Source organism: Spermophilus citellus (assembly GCF_964194105.1).
Source record: "Spermophilus citellus genome assembly, chromosome: 5".
Lineage (NCBI taxonomy): Eukaryota > Metazoa > Chordata > Mammalia > Rodentia > Sciuridae > Spermophilus > Spermophilus citellus.
Window position 1 is genome coordinate 97,891,257 of NC_138186.1, and position 23,017 is coordinate 97,914,273.

Here is a 23,017-nt window from a genome sequence, read left to right on the forward strand (position 1 = left end):
TATAAATGCCATATTTTTTTTATCCATTCATCTATTGAAGGGCATCTGGGTTGATTCCACAGTCTAGCAATTGTGAATTGTGCTGCTATGAACATCGATGTGGCAGTATCCCTGTAGTGTGCTCTTTTAAGGTTTTCAGGGAATAGTCCGAGAAGGGCAATAGCTGGGTCAAATGGTGGTTCCATTCCCAGCTTTCCCAGGAATCTCCATACTGCTTTCCAAATTGGCCGCACCCATTTGCAGTCCCACCAGCAGTGTACAACAGTACCCTTTTCCCCACATCCTCGCCAGCACTCATTGTTGTTTGACTTCGTCATGGCTGCCAATCTTACTGGGGTGAGGTGGTATCTTAGGGTGGTTTTGATTTGCATTTCCTTGACTGCTAGAGATGGTGAGCATTTTTTCATGTACTTGTTGATTGATTGTATGTCCTCCTCTGTGAAGTGTTTGTTCATGTCCTTGGCCCATTTGTTGATTGGGTTGTTTGTTTTCTTATTGTCTAATTTTTTGAGTTCTTTGTATACTCTGGATATTAGGGCTCTATCTGAAGTGTGAGGAGTAAAAATTTGTTCCCATGATGTGGGCTCCCTATTTACCTCTCTTATTGGTTCTCTTGCTGAGAAAAAACTTTTCAGTTTAAGAAAGTCCCATTTGTTGATTCTTGTTATTAACTCTTGTGCTATGGGTGTCCTGTTAAGGAATTTTGAGCCCGTCCCCACAATCTGTAGATCGGAGCCAACTTTTTCTTCTATCAGACGGAGAGTCTCTGATTTGATATCTAGCTCCTTTATCCACTTTGAGTTGACTTTTGTGCATGGCGAGAGGAGGGGATTCAGTTTCATTTTGTTGCATATGGATTTCCAGTTTTCCCAACACCATTTGTTGAAGATGCTATCCTTTCTCCATTGCATGTTTTTAGCTCCTTTATCAAATATAAGATAGTTGTAGCTTTGTGGATTAGTCTCTGTGTCCTCTATTCTGTACCATTGGTCCACCCGCCTGTTCTGGTACCAGTACCATGCTGTTTTTATTACTATTGCTCTGTAATATAGTTTGAAATCTGGTATCGCTATACCACCTGATTCACACTTCCTGCTTAGAATTGTTTTTGCTATTCTGGGTCTTTTATTTTTCCATATGAATTTCATGATTGCTTTATCTATTTCTACAAGAAATGCCATTGGGATTTTGATTGGCATTGCATTGAACCTATAGAGAACTTTTGGTAATATCGCCATTTTGATGATGTTAGTTCTGCCTATCCATGAACAAGGTATATTTTTCCATCTTCTAAGATCCTCTTCTATTTCTTTCTTTAGGGTTCTGTAGTTTTCATTGTATAGGTCTTTCACCTCTTTTGTTAGGTTGATTCCCAAGTATTTTATTTTTTTTTTTTGAGGATATTGTGAATGGAGTGTTTTTCCTCATTTCCGTTTCAGAAATTTTGTCATTGATATACAGAAATGCCTTTGATTTATGTGTGTTGATTTTATATCCTGCACTTTGCTGAATTCATTTATTAGTTCTAGTAGTTTTTTTGTAGACCCTTTTGGGTCTTCTAGGTATAGAATCATGTCATCTGCAAATAGTGATAATTTAAGTTCTTCTTTTCCTATTTTTATGCCTTTAATTTCTTTCGTCTCTCTAATTGCTCTGGCCAGTGTTTCGAGAACTATATTGAATAGAAGTGGTGATAGGGGGCATCCCTATCTTGTTCCAGATTTTAGAGGGAATGCCTTCAATTTTTCTCCATTCAGAATGATGCTAGCCTGAGGCTTAGCATAGATAGCTTTTACAATGTGGAGGTAAGTTCCTGTTATCCCTAGTGTTTCTAATGTTTTGAACATAAAGGGATGCTGTACTTTGTCAAATGCTTTTTCTGCGTCTATCGAGATGATCATATGGTTCTTATCTTTAAGTCTATTGATGTGGTGAATAACATTTATTGATTTCCGTATATTGAACCATCCTTGCATCCCAGGGATGAATCCTACTTGATCATGGTGCACAATTTTTTTGATGTGCCTTTGTATCCGATTCGCCAGAATTTTATTGAGGATTTTTGCATCTAGGTTCATTAGAGATATTGGTCTGTAGTTTTCTTTTTTTGAGGTGTCTTTGTCTGCTTTCGGAATCAGGGTGATGTTGGCCTCATAGAATGAATTTGGAAGAGCTCCCTCTTTTTCTATTTCCTGAAATAACTTGAAAAGTATTGGTATTAATTCTTCTTTAAAGGTTTTGTAGAACTCCGCTGTATACCCATCCGGTCCTGGGCTTTTCTTGGTTGGAAGTCTTTTGATTGCTTCTTCTATTTCATCTATTGATATTGGTCTGTTTAAGTTGTGAGTTTCCTCCTGACTCAGTCTGGGCAAATCATATGATTTAAGGAATTTATCGATGTCTTCACTATCTTCTATTTTATTGGAATATAGGTTTTCAAAATAATTTCTAACTGTTTTCTGTATTTCTGAAGCGTCTGTTGTAATATTGCCTTTTTCATCCCGTATGTTAGTAATTTGAGTTCTCTCTCTTCTTCTCTTCGTTAGTATGGCTAGGGGTCTGTCGATCTTATTTATTTTTTCAAAGAACCAACTTTTTGTTTTGTTAATTTTTTCGATAGTTTCTTTTGTTTCAATTTCCTTGATTTCTGCTCTGATTTTAATTATTTCTTGCCTTCTGCTACATTTGCTATTGTTTTGCTCTTCCTTTCCTAGGGCTTTGAGATGAAGTGTGAGCTCATTTATTTGTTGGTTTTTCCGTTTTTTGAGGAATGACCTCCAGGCGATGAATTTCCCTCTCAAAACTGCTTTCATTGTGTCCCATAGATTCCGATATGTTGTGTCTGTATTTTCATTTATCTCTAAGAATTTTTTGATTTCCTCCTTTATGTCTTCTGTAACCCATTGATCATTCAGTAACGTATTGTTCATTGTCCATGTGATGTAGGATTTTTCCTTCCTTCTTTTATCATTGATTTCCAGTTTCATTCCATTATGATCTGATAAAGTGCATGGTATTATCTCAACCCCTTTATATTTACTGAGGGTTGCCCTATGGCATAATATATGATCTATTTTTGAGAAGGTTCCATGTGCTGCTGAGAAAAAAGTATATCCACTTGATGATGGTTGATATATTCTATATATGTCAGTTAAGTCTAGGTTATTGATTGTGATATTGAGGTCAATAGTTTCTTTATTCAACTTTTGTTTGGAGGATCTGTCCAATGGTGAGAGAGGTGTGTTGAAGTCACCCATGATTATTGTGTTGTGGTCTATTCGATTCTTGAACTTGAGGAGAGTTTGTTTTATGAACGTCGCAGCGCCATTATTTGGTGCATAAATATTGATAATTGTTATGTCTTGTTGGTCAATGGTTCCTTTTAACAGTATATAATGTCCTTCCTTATCCCTTTTGATTAACTTAGTCTTGAAGTCGATTTTATTCGATATGAGAATGGCCACCCCTGCTTGCTTACGAGGAGCGTGTGCGTGGTATATTTCTTCCCAACCTTTTACCTTGAGCCTGTGTATGTCTTTTCCAATCAGATGTGTTTCCTGGAGGCAGCATATTGTTGGATTTGTTTTTTTAATCCATGTTACCAGCCTATGTCGCTTTATTGGAGAGTTTAAGCCATTAACGTTTAGAGTTACTATTGATATATGGTTTGTACTTCCTGCCATGTTTGATTATTTATCTCTTTTTGTTCCCCTAATTTAAACGGCCCTATTCAAAACAGACTGTGAAAGTTAAGGAATATGGTTCTATTACTAATAATTTCATAATTATTTTAATAATTAGAGCTATTAAATTTATTCATGATTTTAATTTAGAAATGCACAGTGGCTAAAAGCTGAAATCTTTCTTCCCTTTATTCTTAAAAAAATAAGAATTTGAAATTAGAGTGTTTAGCAATATATACATAGAGTAACTTCATAAATACTTTAGGGCAAATTCTGTACTAACAGATAATTTCAAAATTCCACCCTCATTTTACTAGGGCTTAGTCACATTTTCATTATAAATAATTGTTTCTGCAGTAGACTAATATAAAGTCATAGGAAATATTCTATCCCTTTAATCATGTTCAAAATATAAAATTAGATAGAATATGTTTTTAGGAATTTTACCTGAAGTAATTTTTTAAAAATTGTCTTTAGCTTGCCAGATTCCAGGTTTACCAACTAACATTCAACATACCACACTGCTATATTACCAACTGATTTCATAAAAAGGAACAGTCATCTATCACACATGCACAGTTGCATTGAAAATGTGTAAACTGGTCCTTGAGGATCAAATACTTGGTATGTCCCAAAGCCCAGGAATCTTAGAGGGTGATAGTTCTGGTCATTACCTACCAAAGTAAAACAAAAAGGCTTCAGATGAAAGGATAAGCAAAGAAACACCAAACAAATCACACACACACACACACAAAAAAAAAAAAAAAAAGCAGAAGAGGCGATATAATGTAAGACTAGGGAGAATTTAGGATTAAAGGAGAGAAAAGTAATAAAGAAGTACTAATATAATAGCAAAATGTGATCTGGGGTCAGAAATATTCATTAAAATTGGTATAAATCAAATAACATCTAAATACAATAACATTATATATACAAAGAATATTTGATTATAGTTCCAGGCTTCAACATTTCTTATAGGGGGTGGAACTAGTAAAGGGAATAAATAAATTGACTAATACAATAAAAACCCTAATTTAACAAATACACAGAAAATGCTATATTCCGTAAGTAGCAAAAATACCTGTATGGCTATTGATATGTGTAAAGAACATCTAGAAAAGTTAATAGATGATTCCAAGGACAGGATCAACAAATTTTTTAAATAAATTTTACATGCTATATTTTTTATTAAAATTAAGTAACAATAAAAATAAATCACAAACAGTAACTAAATAAGCCCAGACAGTCCAGTTATAACACAGGATTTCAACAATATTTAAAATCTGATGAGCCAATCACAAAGTACACCTATCACAAGTTAATCCTAAACCCCTTTTGGAATTTTCATATACCAACTATCTTTACATATTTAAGTAACAGACTTAGTCAATCTCCATCTGTCAATATAAACATTATTTTATGTTAGGTTCCAGTATGCTAAACATCAGACAAATGTTTATTAAAATGACTTAAAACATTTCAACACTATTTTTAAAAAGATTCCAAATCTATCTCTTTTTTCTTTTACTATACCTCAAATTCAGTTATCTCAAATTGTTCTTGCTAACTTGATACTCTTTACTCTATACAGTATCATTAAAAAGGTCAAGATGCTCCCTCCTCATAAGGGAGAGGAAAACAAAAAGCTTTTATATGATTAATGTTCAGCAAAAGTGTTTATTAATTGTTCTATAATAATTAAAAGTCTATTTGATAAGAAATCACCAAAATAATTTTATAACAGTGCTGTGGTAATTATGATTCAGAAAATTGTGATTCAATTTAGAAAATAATCACTAAATATACTTTAGTGCTTGGTACACAGGAAGGAAAAAAATGAACAAATGCTCAATAAAGAAAGGGATAGCAAAGAGTAGGGAAGTATCTCAAAGATATTATACTTCTCAGAGATAATATATTTTTATTTCGACCCCCTGAAATTGTATGTTATGTGTATTCATTTCTCAGATTTTCTTCATGACCCTGACATATTTGCATAATATAGATTCCTTTAAAAAAAAAATCCAGAATTCCACATGCGATATCTTTTTGTTCCTTCATTAAAGCTATACATCCATAGTCAGAATACTAGGTGACTGAAACAATATCCATTTTATTCTCACTTCTAATTTAATTTTTTAAATATTTTTTAGTTGTAGATGGGCACAATATCTTTATTTATTTTAATGTAGTGCTGAGGATCAAACCCAGTATCTCCCAGCATGAGGCAAACGCTCTACCACGGAGCTACAGCCCCCTAATTTAATTTTGATAAGTAACTGTATAGTTACTATTTTTCCCCTTGCAGATTATAAGTAATCCACAGAAAGATATTTTAAAACCATGAAATTATTCTATTTCTCAGAAAAATTTCTCTCCTAGACTTAGTATCATCCACTGATTATTTTTGCTGGAATCAAACTTTACTCTGAAGGTGACAAAATGATTCTCTCAGGACTCCCTCCATATTTACTAATCAGCATTCTACTAAAACTACTTCTTATTCTCATTTACAAACTCTATGAACTCATGGATCCTGTTTTTATCATAGCTTATAATTCATTACTGTCCTTTTGGTGCTCAAATTATCACATATTTGACAAGAGAGTCCGTTCAAGCTCCTTCAAGTATGGGCCCTTTAAATTCTGCATCTTTTTGACATGCTTTAACATATCTTCTCTTCCTTATCCAGCACTAAAAATAAGTCATTTCTCCCAGGATATCTGGCTCTTTTCAGTGAGGGATGGTATTAGACACCAATATTATGGGTGACAGGTGTGCTCATTATTTCTAGGGTATCTTAGACTATCTCAGTAGACAGAGCTAAGAAATGTGTGTGAATGTGTATCACCCAGTACATAAACGAATCCACATATTTATATGTATTTGAGTACATGCCTATGTGTATGTATATTTATATACATATTTAATAATTTAAATTTTTTAATCCATCCCATAGGGTTCTTCACTATCTTCCTCCATCTAATATTTGTATCTTCTTCCTTCCTCATTGCAGATGCTCAACAATCTCTCTACTCATTTTTTTCAATCCCATAACATTTCTAAAATAGTTTGTAGAGTTTCCAAACCGTTTAAAAAAAAATGAACAACAACAAAAAACAAAACTACTAACAAAGTTCTAAATTTGCTTTCCATTCTTCTCATCCCATCCCCTTAAGAGGCTCTACAAATATTGTGTTCCTAAATTACCTGGATTAGTTCCCCAATAACCTTCAATGTGAAGTAAGAAATTAAGTAGCATTTAATCTATAAGATTCCACAGAGATATCTAATAGATAATAAAATTCTCATAACAAAAACAAAAGGTAAATTAAGAGATTGCAATTAAGAAAAACATGCATTGAGAACAAATAACACAAGCAAAAGGCTCTCGATATAAAGAACAGTGTTAAAATTAATAAATAAGAAAAATTTTATAGACCCAAATGATGAAAAAAAATATTGATTTCTCTTTAATAAATTAACAAGTGAAAATATCAAAAGCAGAAAACTACATTCTCTTTTCTCCTACTAGTTATTTATAGGCACTTTCATTATGATATTGGCTTTTAGTAGGTGGCCTGGAAATGATTTTTCTCTAAGAAGTAGGGAGGATGAAACAAAAAGGTTAACAGAAATCAATAATACTCTAGAGATATCCAGGCTGCAGAACTAAAAAGAAGTTAGCCACAGACCCTACTTTCCTCTCCTAGGCTATATCAGAAATAAAATATTATCAAGAATATTCAGGATAGTAACCATTCAAAGACTGAAAGTCAGTGAGGCATTATTCTTCAAAAATGCTTGGGTGATGAGAACATTTTCAAATAAGAAAGCAGTTACTGGGGCTGGGGTTGTGGCTCAGCAGTAGAGCACTTGCCTGACAAGTGCGGGGCCTTGGGGTCAATCCTCAGCACCACATACAAATCAATAAAATAAAGGTATTAAAAAAGAAAGAAAGAAAGAAAAGAGTTACTATGGGTCATTTCCTAAAAGATGAAAGTTACCCATTATTATTATTCATAGAAATGTACATATGCTGTATGCCAAACAGCATAAGTCACTAAGTATATTACATACTAATACTGATTATATTGAGTTTTAAATCTCTAATTTCAATTCTTCAAATATTTTTTAAGTGAAATAGAAATAAACGGATCAAGATCCCATTTCAAAATGGAAGGGGGAAGAATTTTCTGAGCAAAGTAATAAAAGCTTTTCACCCCACATACTAACTATATTCTTGCTCACTTAATCCTTTTTATATAAGAATATTTTTTAACATTCTCAATATATTTACCATTATAATTTCTTTTTTTTAAATAAATATAAGCAAGACGAAAAAAATTCTAGTCAGCAGATTAACAGGACTTTTTCAATAGCAAGTAAAGCAGAGCCAGTTAATCCATTCTACACATTCCACTGAGCTTCTATGAAGCTAGCACTTCTCATCTTCAAATGCACAGACCTTACCTGGCTAACAAACCTAAGCCCCTTTGATAGAAGGGGTCCAGATCCCCTTGCAGAGAAATACCCTACAACACTATCACAAGTGTATACTATAAACTGCAGTTGGCAAACTATAGTTCCCCAGGTGTGAAATCAGCTATTGTAAATAAAGCTTCATTGTAATATAGGCAGGTTCATTCATCCACATACTGCCTATGTTCAATTTTGCATTACAATGGCAAAATGGAGTGGCTGAGACAGAGAATGTAATGAACCACAAACCCTAAAATATTTACTATTTGGCTTTTTACAGAAAACAAAAATGCTAACACTTAACTATAAATCTTCCAACTATCTTCCAAAGGACTGTCAGCATTTGCTAGGGTGACTGTGCACTGGAAAAAAAAAAAAATGCCCAGACCACTTGGAAAATTACAGGACACTCACTTTAAACAATTAGTCAGAAACACACAATGCCCTCATGATCCATCAATTAAATAGAGAACTAGACTATTTGGGTGATAATTGTGTTTCTGGCTGAAAAAATAAAATTCTGTCATTTGCAAAAACCATGGATAGAACTGGAATCATTATGTTAAGTGAAATAAGCCAGGCACAAAAAGACAAGTATTATGAGATCTCACTCATACACAGAATATAAAAAAGTTATCTCATACAAGTTGAGAAGAGAAGACTCATTACCAGAAGCTGGGAGAGTGGAGATGAAGAAAGAACAAAGAGATTGATCAAAGGGAACTAAATTACAATTATATGGAAGGAAGAAATTCTGGTGTGCTATGTTTTTTGTCCTTGTTTTTTTCAAAAAGCAAAAGTGAAAACTGAATGGTTTCACTATAGAAAAATAATAAATGTTTAAAGAGATAGAAGTTTGACCTGATTTAAACATTACACAATGTAAAGCCATACCATAACATCACATGGCACCCATAAATAAGTATAATTTTTGTTTTTATATATCAGTTAAAAGTAGTTTAAATAAATTCCAAGAACAAATCTAAGTGGACAAGGATCTTCATAAATACAATCTTGGTTATTTTTCTGTTGATGGATATACTGGGAAGAAATACTTGGCAACTGAAAGAATTTTCACTGTGGCTCTCTGACCCATTGAGTAAGAGTCATTATTCTAGAAAAGGCCAAATGAAAGTCCCTACAACTTGCCCTCTCCACCAGAAGAACAATCCAAAAGCAGTAACACATCCCCAAGGGAAGTACAGAGATAAGTGCCACCCTCAAAGACTTAGAATAATTATGAATTATCATAAATTTAATCCGGTTGTTATACCAACTGCAGCTGCTATTCCAGATGTGCTATCTTTAATGAAGCAAATAAACAAAGCCTCTTTGATTATATACAACCACAAAATGACAAATACTTTTATTTCTATACCAATCTGAAGTACTATCAGAAGATATCTGCTTTTGCCTGGCATGACCAACATTATATCTCACAGCCATAGTATATGGCTCTTCTGTTTTCTGCCAAAGGATAATATAAAGAGACAGTGACCTTTTTTAAATTAATAATGACAAATACATATTTAATATTCATTGTGAAACATGCAAAAATCTTAAATGTTTTACATGCATTATTTTATTAAACTCCAACAGGAGGTAGGCTCTACAATTATCCATATTATAGAGTTCTAGAAACATAAGCAATAGAGAGACTACGTTAACTTGATTAAGAGTGGCAGATTTGGAATTGAAATGCAGGTGGTATAAATCCAGAGCCCCTTTGCTTAAGAAGATCTGCACTAGTGTGATGGATAGAAGAGCTATTTTGTCTACACATTAATCCATTTGTCAGTTGGCAGATATATGAGTTGTTTACATCTTCTGACTATTATAAATAATGTTGCTAAGAAGAATCATGGATTATCATTTCTCTTGGGTATACATACCCTGAAAGTAGAATTAATTGGGTCTCTAGCATTCTGAGGAACTACCAAACTGCAGGCCAAAGTGTAGCAATTACAATCTTAATATCAATATTTCTCCACATTCTCATCACCACTTGTTACTGTCTTTTTCAGAGACACTGGTCTCTTTTTAACCATTTTAAATTCATGAGTCAAAAATACATGCATTTCAAAAGGGAAAAATTAACAAAGATTGGCATCAAATAGGAAACCGTTCACATAGGAAGCTGAACTTATGTGGTACACCAGTAACAGATAAAACTGCAGGAGTGACATGAAAGAAATATGGACTTTTAAACCTATTTCAATTAAAACAAAAATAATAGCAAACATTGAAATGTTTTATCATGTGCCAGGTTCTATTCTAGATATTTTACATATTTAATTCTCAGAAAACTCTTATGAGGCTGATTTCTATTTAATGATGAAGAACCTGAGGCACAAAAACAGGTAATAAGAGATTGAGTTTACTACAAATCAATATTTACCCAACATTTAAATCAGAGAAACTATTTTGGAAACTGCCCCCAAAATCATTCATACATGTGGGTATTAATGTGTTATCTACCCATTCCCATCAATAGTTGAAACTTATCTATTCCTATGTTAAAATCAGACCATGAGTGCAAAATACCTATTTAGGGGCCCCGAAAAATTATTCTCTACCAATTTTTTATTTTATTTTATTTTATTTTGGCCATTAAGTCTCAATCGATAATTAAGTTCTGAACAATTAGGATGTAAAGATGTAAAATATTAAATACCCTATTTTTGGAAAACTAGTATCCATATGCCTAGTTAAAGCCCTTTCGTTACTTAGAATTCAATACATTGCATAGTATCCTTTCTTTGAGAATTTTTGCTCTCTTAAGAGACTAATCTTATGGAGTCTCAATTCCTATAACAGATAACATATCATTTTTTTTAACCTTCTTCCACCTTTACTGAGGTATACATGACAAATAAATATTATTTATAGTGCACAGTGTGATTTTTTAATATTCAATACATTGTGAAATGAGAAATGGTGACCACAATAAGGCTAATTATCATACCTATCACCTCACACAGTTGTGTGTGTGTGTGTGTGTGTGTGTGTGTGTTGAGAACACTTAAGCTCTACCTTCTAAGTAAATTTCAAGTATACAGTGCAGCAATATTAACTATAGTTACCATGGTATACATTAGATCTCAAATTATTCATTCCACATAACTGAAACATTAAGCCCTTTGATCAGCATATCCCGATTTTCACAATACCCAGCCCCTGTCAAAGACCATTCTTCTTTCTACTTCAACGAGTTAGACTTTTTAGATTCCACATACAAATAAGATCATGCAGTATCCGTCTATCTGTGTTTATTTCATTTAGCATATTTTCCTCCAGGGTCATACATATTATTGCAAATGATAGGATTTTCTTTCTTTTAATACTGAATATAATTTTTTATTCATTTGTCTTTCCTTTGTTCCACATTTCAGCTATGATAAATAATGCTGAAATAAACATGGGTGTACGGATCTCTCTCCAAATTATTGATGGTGTTTCCTATGGATATATTCATATGAGATTGCTGGATGATATGGTTATTTTATTTTATTTGGGAGATCTCCATACCATTTTCCATAGTAACTATGCAATTCACACTCCCACTAATAGTGCCCAGAAGTTAGGAGTTCCTTGTTCTCCACATCCTCTCTTATACTTGTTATCTCTTATTTTAAAAAGTATATCCTTTCTTTCACTATCTACAAAAGGCATAGCTGTTTTACATTTGATAGGTAAAATGAATTTCATGGCATACATTGGTAAACTGTAATCTCTTTGCTACTGTTATCATTCACTTTTTTATGATCTCTCCTTACGATTAAGCATTTTTCATTTTGTTGTATTTACTTAAATGTCTTAAAAATTTTAGAACACAGTAAAATAAACAATTTGAAAATGCAATGAACATATTCATGCTGAAGCATCTTTTATTCTAAAACAGCAACCACAAAGGAGGCATTCTAATAAATGAAAAAATTAACTCCTAACATCATAAAAAAATCTTAATGTCAACATGAAAACTTTACCCTAACTAAAGTATGAATAAATGTTTGCTGTGCATATGCAAATATATGTAAATTACTTATATGTAAACTATTTGAACTAGTAAACCATTTGAAGTAATATCTTTCCAAAGTAAAAAAATACTTATTTCAATAAATCTTATCATAATCCCTATGATCACCTTACATTTATTGGTAGGATTAAGTTTATTTTTAATATCGCTGGTAGCCATTTAAAATTAAAAAGGATTTTTAAGGCTAAAAGCAAAATTTAAAGGTTGCTACAAAATGTTAGTCACTGTAGGTCAAAGGAATGAATTATCTTTAAAAATAAGATAGATGTACACGTGAAATAGAAAATATTTCACATTCTTTTTAAACATATTGCAAAATACCCTAGAAATAAAGAAGCCTTAGATTATTATTTCATGCAAAAATGACAGGTTGGGAGAAAGTATTGGTAAGGGGAATACTTACCCTTCTCCTCCCATTCTTGTTATCTTTAAGCGAAAATCTACAGAATTCAGACTCGGGGGTTTCCATTTCAAAATATCATCGCATCGACCAGGCTTATATTTCTAAAGTGAATTAAAATGATGATAATAATTAGTAACAAGCTAAAAATTCAAAATTCAATTTATTAAATATAACATTACTTTTATTAATAAGCAAAATTACTTCTTTTCTGAACATGATTTTTTTATCTTCTACCAACAAATGAGAATAAATATAATCCCTCCTTTCTGATGGCCCTTCTTCTTTTCGTACCAAAGATACAGACCCTTCCTTATGAAAGCCGAGAAAAATAAAAACCAGTTTTTCAATCTAATCTTTCTATGGCTTAAAGAAAGTTTGACAATTTTTTTAGAAACTTACTTTTCTTTATTCATGTTTACTGAGGGATAAATTACAATGAGCAAAATTAGGCAATGAATTTTAACAAAGAGATACAGCCATATAACTATCACCAAAATCATAACATGGAACATTTCAGTGACCCAAAAGTTGCATCCCGATATTTGCAGTCAATTCTCTCTCCTTAATTTTTCATAACGATGACCTGCTGTCTATCACTATAGTTGTGTGGCTCCTCAGAAATGCATAGCAACAACATAAGGTTTTTGAGATACAGTTATGCTGGTTATGTATTAGGAGTTTGTTCCTTTTTATTGCTGAGTAAGATTCCTTTGTATACATATAACACCAATTGCTTATGCATTTAGAGTTTGATGGATATCTGGATTGCTCACAGTTTTTGTCTATCATGAATAATGCTAGTCAACATATATACACGTTTTCATAACTCCTAGATCAATACCTAGAAGAATGGAATGATAGTATCACATAGTAAATGCATGTTTTACTTTGTAAAAAAATCATCACACTATTTTCCAGCAAGGCTGTAATGTTTTCCATTCCAACCAGCTATGTATGTTGGTCAGCCTGTTCAACATCTACCCTAGGACTAGGCATTGTCAGTCTTTTCAATTTTAACCATTTTCATAATTTGCGTTTCTCTAACAATTAAAAAATGTTGAAGATTTTTCATTTACTTAGTGTTCAGATCTTTTATTCCTATTTTTACTGAGCTGTTTGTTTCATCATTGACTTGTAAGAAGAGTTGTTTATATATTTTTCACATATGTATTACAAATATTTTCTACCAGTCTTTAGACAGCCTTTTCATTTTCTTAACAATTTCTTTTGAAGAGCAAAGTTTTTTTTTTATTTTAATGAGGTCAAAATTAGCCATTGTTTTTAAAAATATCTTTTTTATCTTTATTTTATTTATTTATTTTTTTAATGTGGTGCTGAGGATCGAAGCCAAGGTGAGCGCTCTACCGCTGAGCCACAACCCCAGCCCCCCTAAATATTAGCCATTTTAAAATTACATAATCTGCAAGTTTTTGTGTCCTGTTTAAGGAATCCATTTCTAATCTAAAGTCACTAGAATTTTCCCTACTGTGTCTTCGTAGAGAACTTTCATGGTTTTAGCTCTTATTTTTAGGTAGATGATTCATTTCAAGTTTACTTATTTATATGGTGTAATGTAAAGGCTTAGTTCACTGTTCAGCAGATGAATATTAAATTAATCTAGCACAATTTGTTACATTGAATTTGTTCCTCATTGAATTGTCTTGGCACCTTGGTCAAACATCAGTTGTTAGAAATATAAGTATATTTTTGTCCTCACTAATCTGTGGCATTGACATATATGCCTTTCTTTCTGCTAATAGCACAGACTCAACTTATAAATTTTGAAAACAAGTTGTACAAATCCTCAAAACTTTTTTTTTCTTTTTCAAAACACTTTTAGCTAATGTGACATTTTATTTTCACATGAATTTTAAAATCAGCTTGTCAATTTCTATGAAAAATAACCTTACTGGGAATTTAATCAGGATTGTACTAAATCAATAGATTAAGGGGAAAAAAGATAACTTCACACTGCATCTTATGATTAATAAGTACTAAAAGTCTCTGCACTTATTTAAGTCTCCTTAAGTGCACCTCGGTAATGTTCTATAGTTTTCAGTATACAGGTCTTGTACAGCTTTTACTAAAACACATCTCAAAGAATATTTTTGGTGATATTATCCATGCAAAAACTTGACTTAGTATCTATATACCAGCAATAAAAATCCAAAAAGAAAATTGACAATAGCTTCTAAAAGAACAAAATATACAGGGATATATTTAACCTAGAAAGTGAATGATCCATATAGCAAAAACTATAAAACATTGATAAGAGAAGTTACATAAGGAATAAAAATGGAAAGAGACCACATATTCATAGATAAAAAGACTTAATATTGCTATGATGTCAGTACTACTTAGAGACCATTTATATCAGAGTCAATGCATTTCCTATCAAAATTCCAACATTTTTCATAGGAATGAAAATACCAAACTTCAAAATCACATAGAATTCCAAGGTATCCTGAAGAGCTGAAATGATCTTTTATTTATTTATTTATTTATTTATTTATTTATTTATTTATTTATTTTGAGAGAGAGAGAGAGAGAGAGAGAGAGGGGGGGGGGAGAATTTTTTAAAATTTATTTTTCAGTTTTCGGTGGACACATCTTTTTATTTTATGTGGTGCTGAGGATGGAACCCAGCACCCCACGCATGCCAGCCGAGCGTGTTACTGCTTGAGCCACATCCCCAGCCCTGATCTTTTAAAAAGAACAAAAATATTCTCACTTTTTACTTCCAAAACTTACTCAAAAGCTACAGTAATCAAAGCAATACAATACTAGCAAAAGGATAGACACAAAGACCAATGAAATAGAATTAGGGTACAGAAATAAACCTATATATCCATAGGCAAATGATGTTTTACAAGGGCACCAAGTCCATTCAATGAGGGAAGAATACTCTCTTCCAGAGAGTGCTGGGCAGTGGGATTTCCACATGTAAAACATTAAAGACAGACTCCACAGTATATACAAAAATTAACTAAAAATGAATCCAAAACCTAAATATAATAGCATACATAAATCTTTCCACACATATGAGGAAAATACAGGAGTAAATCTTCTTCTTCTTCTTTTTTTTTTTTTTTAAAGAGAGAGAGAGGAGGGGCTGGGGATGTGGCTCAAGTGATAGCGTGCTCGCCTGGCATGTATGCAGCCTGGGTTCGATCCTCAGCACCACATACAAATAAAAATGTTGTGTCCGCTAAAAACTAACCAACTAAATAAGTAAATAAATATTTTAAAAAAAAGAGAGAGAGAGAGGAGGGGGAGGGAGGGAGGGAGGGAAAGAGAGAGAGAAAGAGAATTTTTTTAATATTTATTTTTTAATTTTTGGCAGACACAACATCTTTGTTTTGTATGTGGTGCTGAGGATGGAACCCAGGCCGCACGCATGCCAGGCGAGCACGTTACCGCTTGAGCCACATCCCCAGCCCAGGAGTAAATCTTCTTGACCTTGGATTTTGGAATGGATTTAGACTGGGTTTCAAAAGCATGGACAACTAAAGAAAAAAAAAAACAGATAAAATGGACTTCTTCAAAATTTAAAACCTTTAAAGTCCAGCACAGTGGTGCACAACTGTAAATCCTAGCTACTCAGAAGACTAAGATAGGAAAATTTAAGGTTGGAGTCCAGCCTGGGCAACTTCACAATACCCATCTCAGTAAAAATTTTTCAAAAGTCTGGGAATGTAGCTTGCCCAGCATGCATGAAATCCTGAGTTCAATCACCAGTAAAAAAATAAACAAATAAATAAAACTTTTGTGCATCACAGGACACTACCAAGATAGTGAAAAGAGAGCCCACATGATGGAAGAAAATGTTTGGAAATTATATATCTGAAAAGGGTTTAATGTCCAGAATATATAAAGAACTTCCACAGTTCAACAACAATAAGACCAATAACCCAATCTAAAATGTCAAAGGACTTGAATAAACACTTCTCAACAGATATACACAAATGAAAAAAAAACATACACTATAGTTAGTCATTAAGGAAAAGCAAGACAAAACCAAAATAAAATGACATTTCACATATCTATAAAGGTGGCTAAAATAAAAAACACAGAAATTAACAAATAATGGTAAGGCTGTAGAGAAATTGCAATCTGTGTACACTGTTGGAAGAAATGCAAAATGATGCAGTCACTATGGACATCAGCTTGTCAATTCGAAAATACAAGATAGAGAATTACCCTCTGACAATGCAGTACCATATGACACTGGAGTTCTACTCCTACCTGCACACTCCAACAAACTGAAAAGTTTCTCAAATAGATACTTATACTTATATGAACTCAATGTTCACTACAGCATCATTCTCAAAAGTCAAAAGGTAAAAATAACTATAAAGTTTCTACCAACAGAAGAATGAATTTAAAAAGGGAGCATATACATACAATGAACTATTATTATTCAGCCACGAAACAGAATGAAATTCTGACACATGCTACAAAATGGACGAACCTCAAGAGCAATATGCTCGAAATAAGTCAAACACAAAATAATACTGTATTATTCCACTTATATGAAAAATCTAAAGTAGACAAAATCATAGTAACAGAAAGTGGATTAGAGGCTCCCTGGGATAGAGGTAGAAAATAAGGGAAGTCGATGCTTAATGATTACATAATTCCTGTTTATTGTGATTAAGAGTTTTGAAAACAGAGTGGAGATAGTTTCACAACAAAGCCACTTATGTGAATATTTATTGTGCTCTTATTATTGACTTCATATATACATAAAATGTAAACATGAATAAATTATAGTAATAATATATTTATATTCAGTTTATGGTTAACCTAATTGGAATGCATTTATTCAACTAAATCAAAACTTACTTGAATGGATTTTATTGTAAATACTAATTATTGTAATTCATGGTATTTTTGTATACATAGTGAAACTATTACAATCAAATTAACATATACATTTCCTCACATAGTTAGCACATATGTGTGCATAAAACAGTATGTAAAATCTATTCTCTCAGCAAATTTCCAGTACACAATATTATTAACTACAAATTGTACAGCTGTACATAGATCTTCAGGCTTATTCATCTTATATAATTTCAACTTTGTGCCCTTTGACTAGTCCCTCATTCCTGGCCCATGATAATCACTGTTCTACACTATTTCTATGAAATTAACTTTTATTATTTCTTACATACAACACAGTAGGAGTGCATTAGATTCACACTTTTTTCTGTATTACAATTCTTTTTTTTTTAAGTGTTGATGAACCTTTATTTTATTTATTTGTATGTGGTGCTGAGAATCGAACCCAGTGCCTCACACATGCTAGGCAAGTGCACTACCACTGAGCCACAACCCCAGCCCCCATTACAATTCTTAATACACTTTTATACAATTTATCAAATCTCTGTATATAAGGTATGTTGACACCAAATTCACATCTTCATACATAAATTTTGTATAATGATGACTGTCTTCTTCCACTATCCTTGCTATTCTCATTCTCCCTCCTTTTCCCTCCCACCCCTATTCCCTGTCTCGAGGTAATTTTCCACCCATGCTCTCCCTCCCTACCCGACTTTGAGTCACCTCCCTTATATCAGAGAAAACATTCAGCATTTGTTTTTTTTGGGGGGGATTGGCTAACTTCACTTAGCATAATCTTCTCTAATGCCATCCATTTCCCTGCAATGGATTAAGATTTCACACAGAATTGAGATCATGCAGTCTTTTGTTTTATATGCTGGGCTTATTTCACATAGCAAAATGGTCTCAGGTTCCATCCAAATTGTCACAAATGGCAGGTGTCCTTTTTTTAAACTTGAATAATTTCCATCTTATATATATGCCACAATTTATCTATTCACCCACTAAAGGACCTTGATGTGTTTCTATATCTTGGATATTACACATAATGCTACAGTGAACCCTGGGAGCACATATATCTTTATAAAGGTGCTTATATCATTTTCTTTGGTACATACCAAGAAGTGGGATTGCTGGGTCATACAGTAGCTCTACTACTAATTGCTCACTAAATGTTCACACTGCTTCCCATCACGACTATAACAATTCACATTCAACAACAGTGTGCAAGTGCAAGGGCTCCCTTTTCTCCCTATCTTCATCAACACTTGTTATCTCTCGTCTTCTATTCAAGTACTTTTTGATAATTTGGAGGATTTTTGTTTGTTTAGTTGGTTGTTTGCTAATGAGTTGAAGTCCTTATAGTGTACAGTTGATACTAACCCCTAATCAGATATATAGTTTGAAAATATTTTCTCTCAATGATAGGCAGCCTTTTCATTATGGTGATTGTTTCCTTTGCTCTGTTGAAGCTTTTTAGTTTGAGGTAAGCCTACTAGTCTATTTTTCTTTTTGTTACTCGAAGTTGGTCATTTGGTATTCAAAAAACCATTGCTAAGATGAAAAAGTCAAAAAGCTTTTCCTCTATGTTTGCTACTAGCGTTACAGTTCCAGGTCTTAATATTTTGGTCTTTAATTTTTGTTGATTTTCAATATGGTATAAGATAAGAGTCCAATATCATTCTTTTGTATGTGGATATTCAGTTTTCCCAATGCCATTTATTGAGAAATTACTTTTTGTCCAGTGTATTCCTGGTGTCCTCTTCAAAAATTAAGTTGACTAGGGGCTGAAAGTGTAGCTCAGTGGTAGAACATGACACACTTTTAAAAGGCCCAAGTTCAATCCCAATAAAAACAACAAGAAAAACTCAGTTGACCATAGACACTTAGGTTTATTTCTGGGACTCTCTATTCTGGTCCATTGGTCTATGTGTTTGCTTTCACATCAGGACCACACTATTCTGATTAACAGAGATTGATAAAATTACATGAAATCAGGAAGTGTGATGCCTCCAATTTTATTCTTCTCAAAACTGCCTTGGCTATACAGGGTCTTTTGTAGTTCCAGATAAATTACAGAACTGTTTTTTCTAGTTCTATGGAAAATGCTATTAGTATTTTTATTAGGATAATGTAAATTTGTATATAGTTCTGGGTATTATGGAAAAACATAAAATAAATTTTTAAAAAACGTAGAAAAATGTAGGATCTACTAAAGGAAAAGCAAATATGTCAATTCAGCAAGGACACTGTGGAATTAGGGACATATTAAGAAAAAGATAGGAAGAAAAAGCTGCTAATGAGTGTCCTCCTTAATATTATTTTTAAATGTGAAAATCAAATTGCTTTTCTAAAATCTAACCAATTTTTATAAATTTGAGAAAAACTGCAAAAAACCTAGTCATAGGATCACCAATTTCAAAGAGAAGTCCACATGACAACTGAATATAACTTCAGTTTTGCTACACCTTTTACATGTAGCATATTTAAGAATATGTATTATGTTCCCCTGGGTCTTATGTTTAAACATGAATGAATATAAAATAAGATATATAATTTTTCAACACAAATTTTTGTCCATGTATTTGCCATAACAGACTCATTAGGTAACACATATAATTCTAGATGATCACAAATAAATATTTCTAAACTTCCTTTAAATATAAATTGCTTAAAATGTGAAATCTGAAAAATTTTCCTGTCAATCCATTAATGAGAAGAATCTGATAAAAATTTAACCATATTCCTAATAAGACATATTACAGACCTTTTAGTAAAGTAGCTCAATATGGTAATAAGGGTTCAAAAAGAGTAAGGGAGAAAGAAGTATCACCAAAGTAAAATGGGCTGAAAAAGAAATAATGAGCCTATGTACTTTGAAAAAGGTTATGTCCATCCCTTTCCTAGCCATTCATAGCCTCTGTGACAGGAATTTTATACATACATCATGTACTTCTGTTCCTTATTTATTTATATAAGTGACTATGAGTATAGGATCACTTAGAAAATAGATGCAATCCAAGTTATTGAATTTACTAAAGTTTAATGATTGTACGGTTTAAAATTATCTCATAACAGGCAATGTTATCTCTTGAATGTGTCCCTCCAACCCAAAGTTCAGGTGAAACCTCATCTTCAAATTCATAGCTATTTAAAAGTGGGCCTTTAAGAGGTAAAAATTAAGATTAGATGAGCCAGGCACAGTGGTGTATGCCTGTAATCCCAGAGGAACAGGAGGCTGAGTGAGGCAGGAGGATCACTAATTCAAAGCCAGCCTCAGCGAAAGCCAGGCACTAAGCAACTCAGTGAGACCCTGTCTCTAAATAAAATACAAAATAGGGCTGGGGATGTGGCTCAGTGGTCGAGTACCCCAGAGTTCAATCCCTGGTACCCCCCCCCCAAAAAAAAGATTAGATGAAGTCATCAGGGTGGGGCTCATATAATGGCATTAGTGACTTTAAATAAATGTACACACTCACTCTGTTTCACCATGCAATGTCCTCTGTCATGTTATAATGCAACAAGAAAGCCTTCACCAGGTATTGGCACTATGCTCATGGACTTTTAGAACTATAAGTCAAATAAACTGCTATTACATATAAACTACCTGATCTCAGCTATTTTGTTAAGGCAACAGAAAATTGCTAAGTCAAGTACCTAACAGAAAATTCTAAGAGTATTTAATACACAATTTTATTTGTATAATAAATATCAAATATCATTCATATTCTCCCCTTTAGAAATCAAGACTCAACTTTCTCTAATGAAAATTCAGAGCAATTTTGTGTAAATAAATGAAATGTATGATTTAAAAAATTAGAAAATGGTATCTTAAGTACTATAGTTTCCAATTATTAAATGTAGATTCAACAATAACACAGATTCTATGAGTAAAATGTACTGAAATACCTATTAGAATGTGAATTCTACTTTAGCAGAAGTCATATCAACTTGTGCCTATAAAATGAGTGAAAAGCTTAATCAGTACATTATAAAGAATAAAATAATAAGAGTCTGGGGATGTAGCTCAGTGGTAGAGCATTCACCTAGCATGTGCAAGGCCCTAGTTCAATCACCAGTATGGAAGGAAGAAAGGAAGGGAGGGAGGGAGGCAGGGAAAAAGGGAGGAAAATAAGGGAGGCAGATTCGGAGAATTATAAGACTTGTTATAAAATATCTGCCTCTGGTATATTTAAATTTATTTTTAAATAGAATATTTGAAATGATGAAATAAGTTAAATAAGCAATATTTATGAAACAATATATCAATCACTATCAAAAGAATCATATTTATGATCCACAAATAGGGGAAAAGACATTATATAATGCAGATTTAAGCCTTGAAAACAAATATTTATGATCTATCACTTTGAAACATAGAATCTTGCCAAACTATAAATAAGAACAATAAACAAGAACAACACAAAATATCCCTTCAAACTATATATTCTAGTGTTTAATTAGTAATGCATTTTAATTTCACTAAATTTGCCAACATGGATTTAGATTAAATTATTATCAAAACTATATTTAACTGATAAATGCAATACTTAGTTCTATACAAACAAATTGAATTTTATCAGGTGAGCTATTGAAAACAACCAGGAGTGGCTTTGTGTCTGAATGCAATTTTCAATGTGACCTAAGATATCGTATTACCATCTTAAAAAAAGGCAGTGAATGTAAATATCAGGCAACAAAGTAATGTTAACAAAGTGGCAAATATGAGCTGACCCTGGCTTTCAAGTAGATGGCCATATGGCAAAGGGAACTTTTTAAAACTAAAGGAGACGGAAACTAACTGGAAGCACAAGTGTTATATTCCTTGTGTAAAGCAGTGGCTTGCAATAAGGGGCAATCTTGCCCCATGAGGATATCTAGCAATAGCCTGTCATTTTGGGCTGAATGCTAGAAAGGGAAGGAGGTGCTACTGCCATCTAGTGGTAGAGGCTGAGGATGCTGCTAAATAACCTACAAAGCACAGGACAACTAGTCACAACAAAGAATTATCCAGCTCAAAATATCCGTTGTGTCAGGGTTGAGAAACCCTAGTGGTAATAAACAGCTAACACAGCGAGATGTTTAGTCTTCTGTGCTTCTATCAACTTAATAATTTTAAGCAAGTTCAAAGTGTGGGCTTCATCCATCTCATTTGTAAAAATAGTAATAGCACTTTGCTTGCCTCAAACAAAACTTCGAGACTAGAAGTATCTAAAGTGCCCTGGAGCTATTGGAATTATTCAATAATTTTCAACTGGCAAAATGTGAGCAGTTATGACATCAGAATATACAATACAGGTTCTATTTTGAATCTTGAAGATACAATGCCTTCTTCATGAGGCTTGCACTTACAGCAAAGAGAGATCCCTGTCCCGACTATATTAGTATTATTACTTATTATTCTAGAGTTTCATTTTAAATAAAACTAAAGAAATTCTAGAAGATAATGCTACTAGAGACAGCAAAACAATGGAATCAATTTTTAATAATTACACATTTTTCACACATCTATTCTCTGCCTTCACACATCTATTTTACTGGTACTCACTATATGTAATACACTCT

At 32.8% G+C, this 23,017-nt stretch overlaps 1 protein-coding gene across 2 annotated transcripts in view; it reads right to left on the reverse strand.

Annotated features, from left to right (window-relative positions):
* The window catches only part of RNGTT (RNA guanylyltransferase and 5'-phosphatase), a 226,184-nt gene that overhangs the window by 85,850 nt on the left and 117,317 nt on the right, over positions 1 to 23,017 (reverse strand). For both annotated transcript variants that reach the window (XR_014021908.1, XM_081293720.1), the window contains exon 13: positions 12,605 to 12,705. Coding sequence is in view for 1 of the 2 variants with exons in the window: in XM_081293720.1 (XP_081149846.1) it covers positions 12,605 to 12,705 (101 nt within the window). In the remaining variant the exon portion in view is untranslated. The remainder of the gene's footprint in view (positions 1 to 12,604; positions 12,706 to 23,017) is intronic.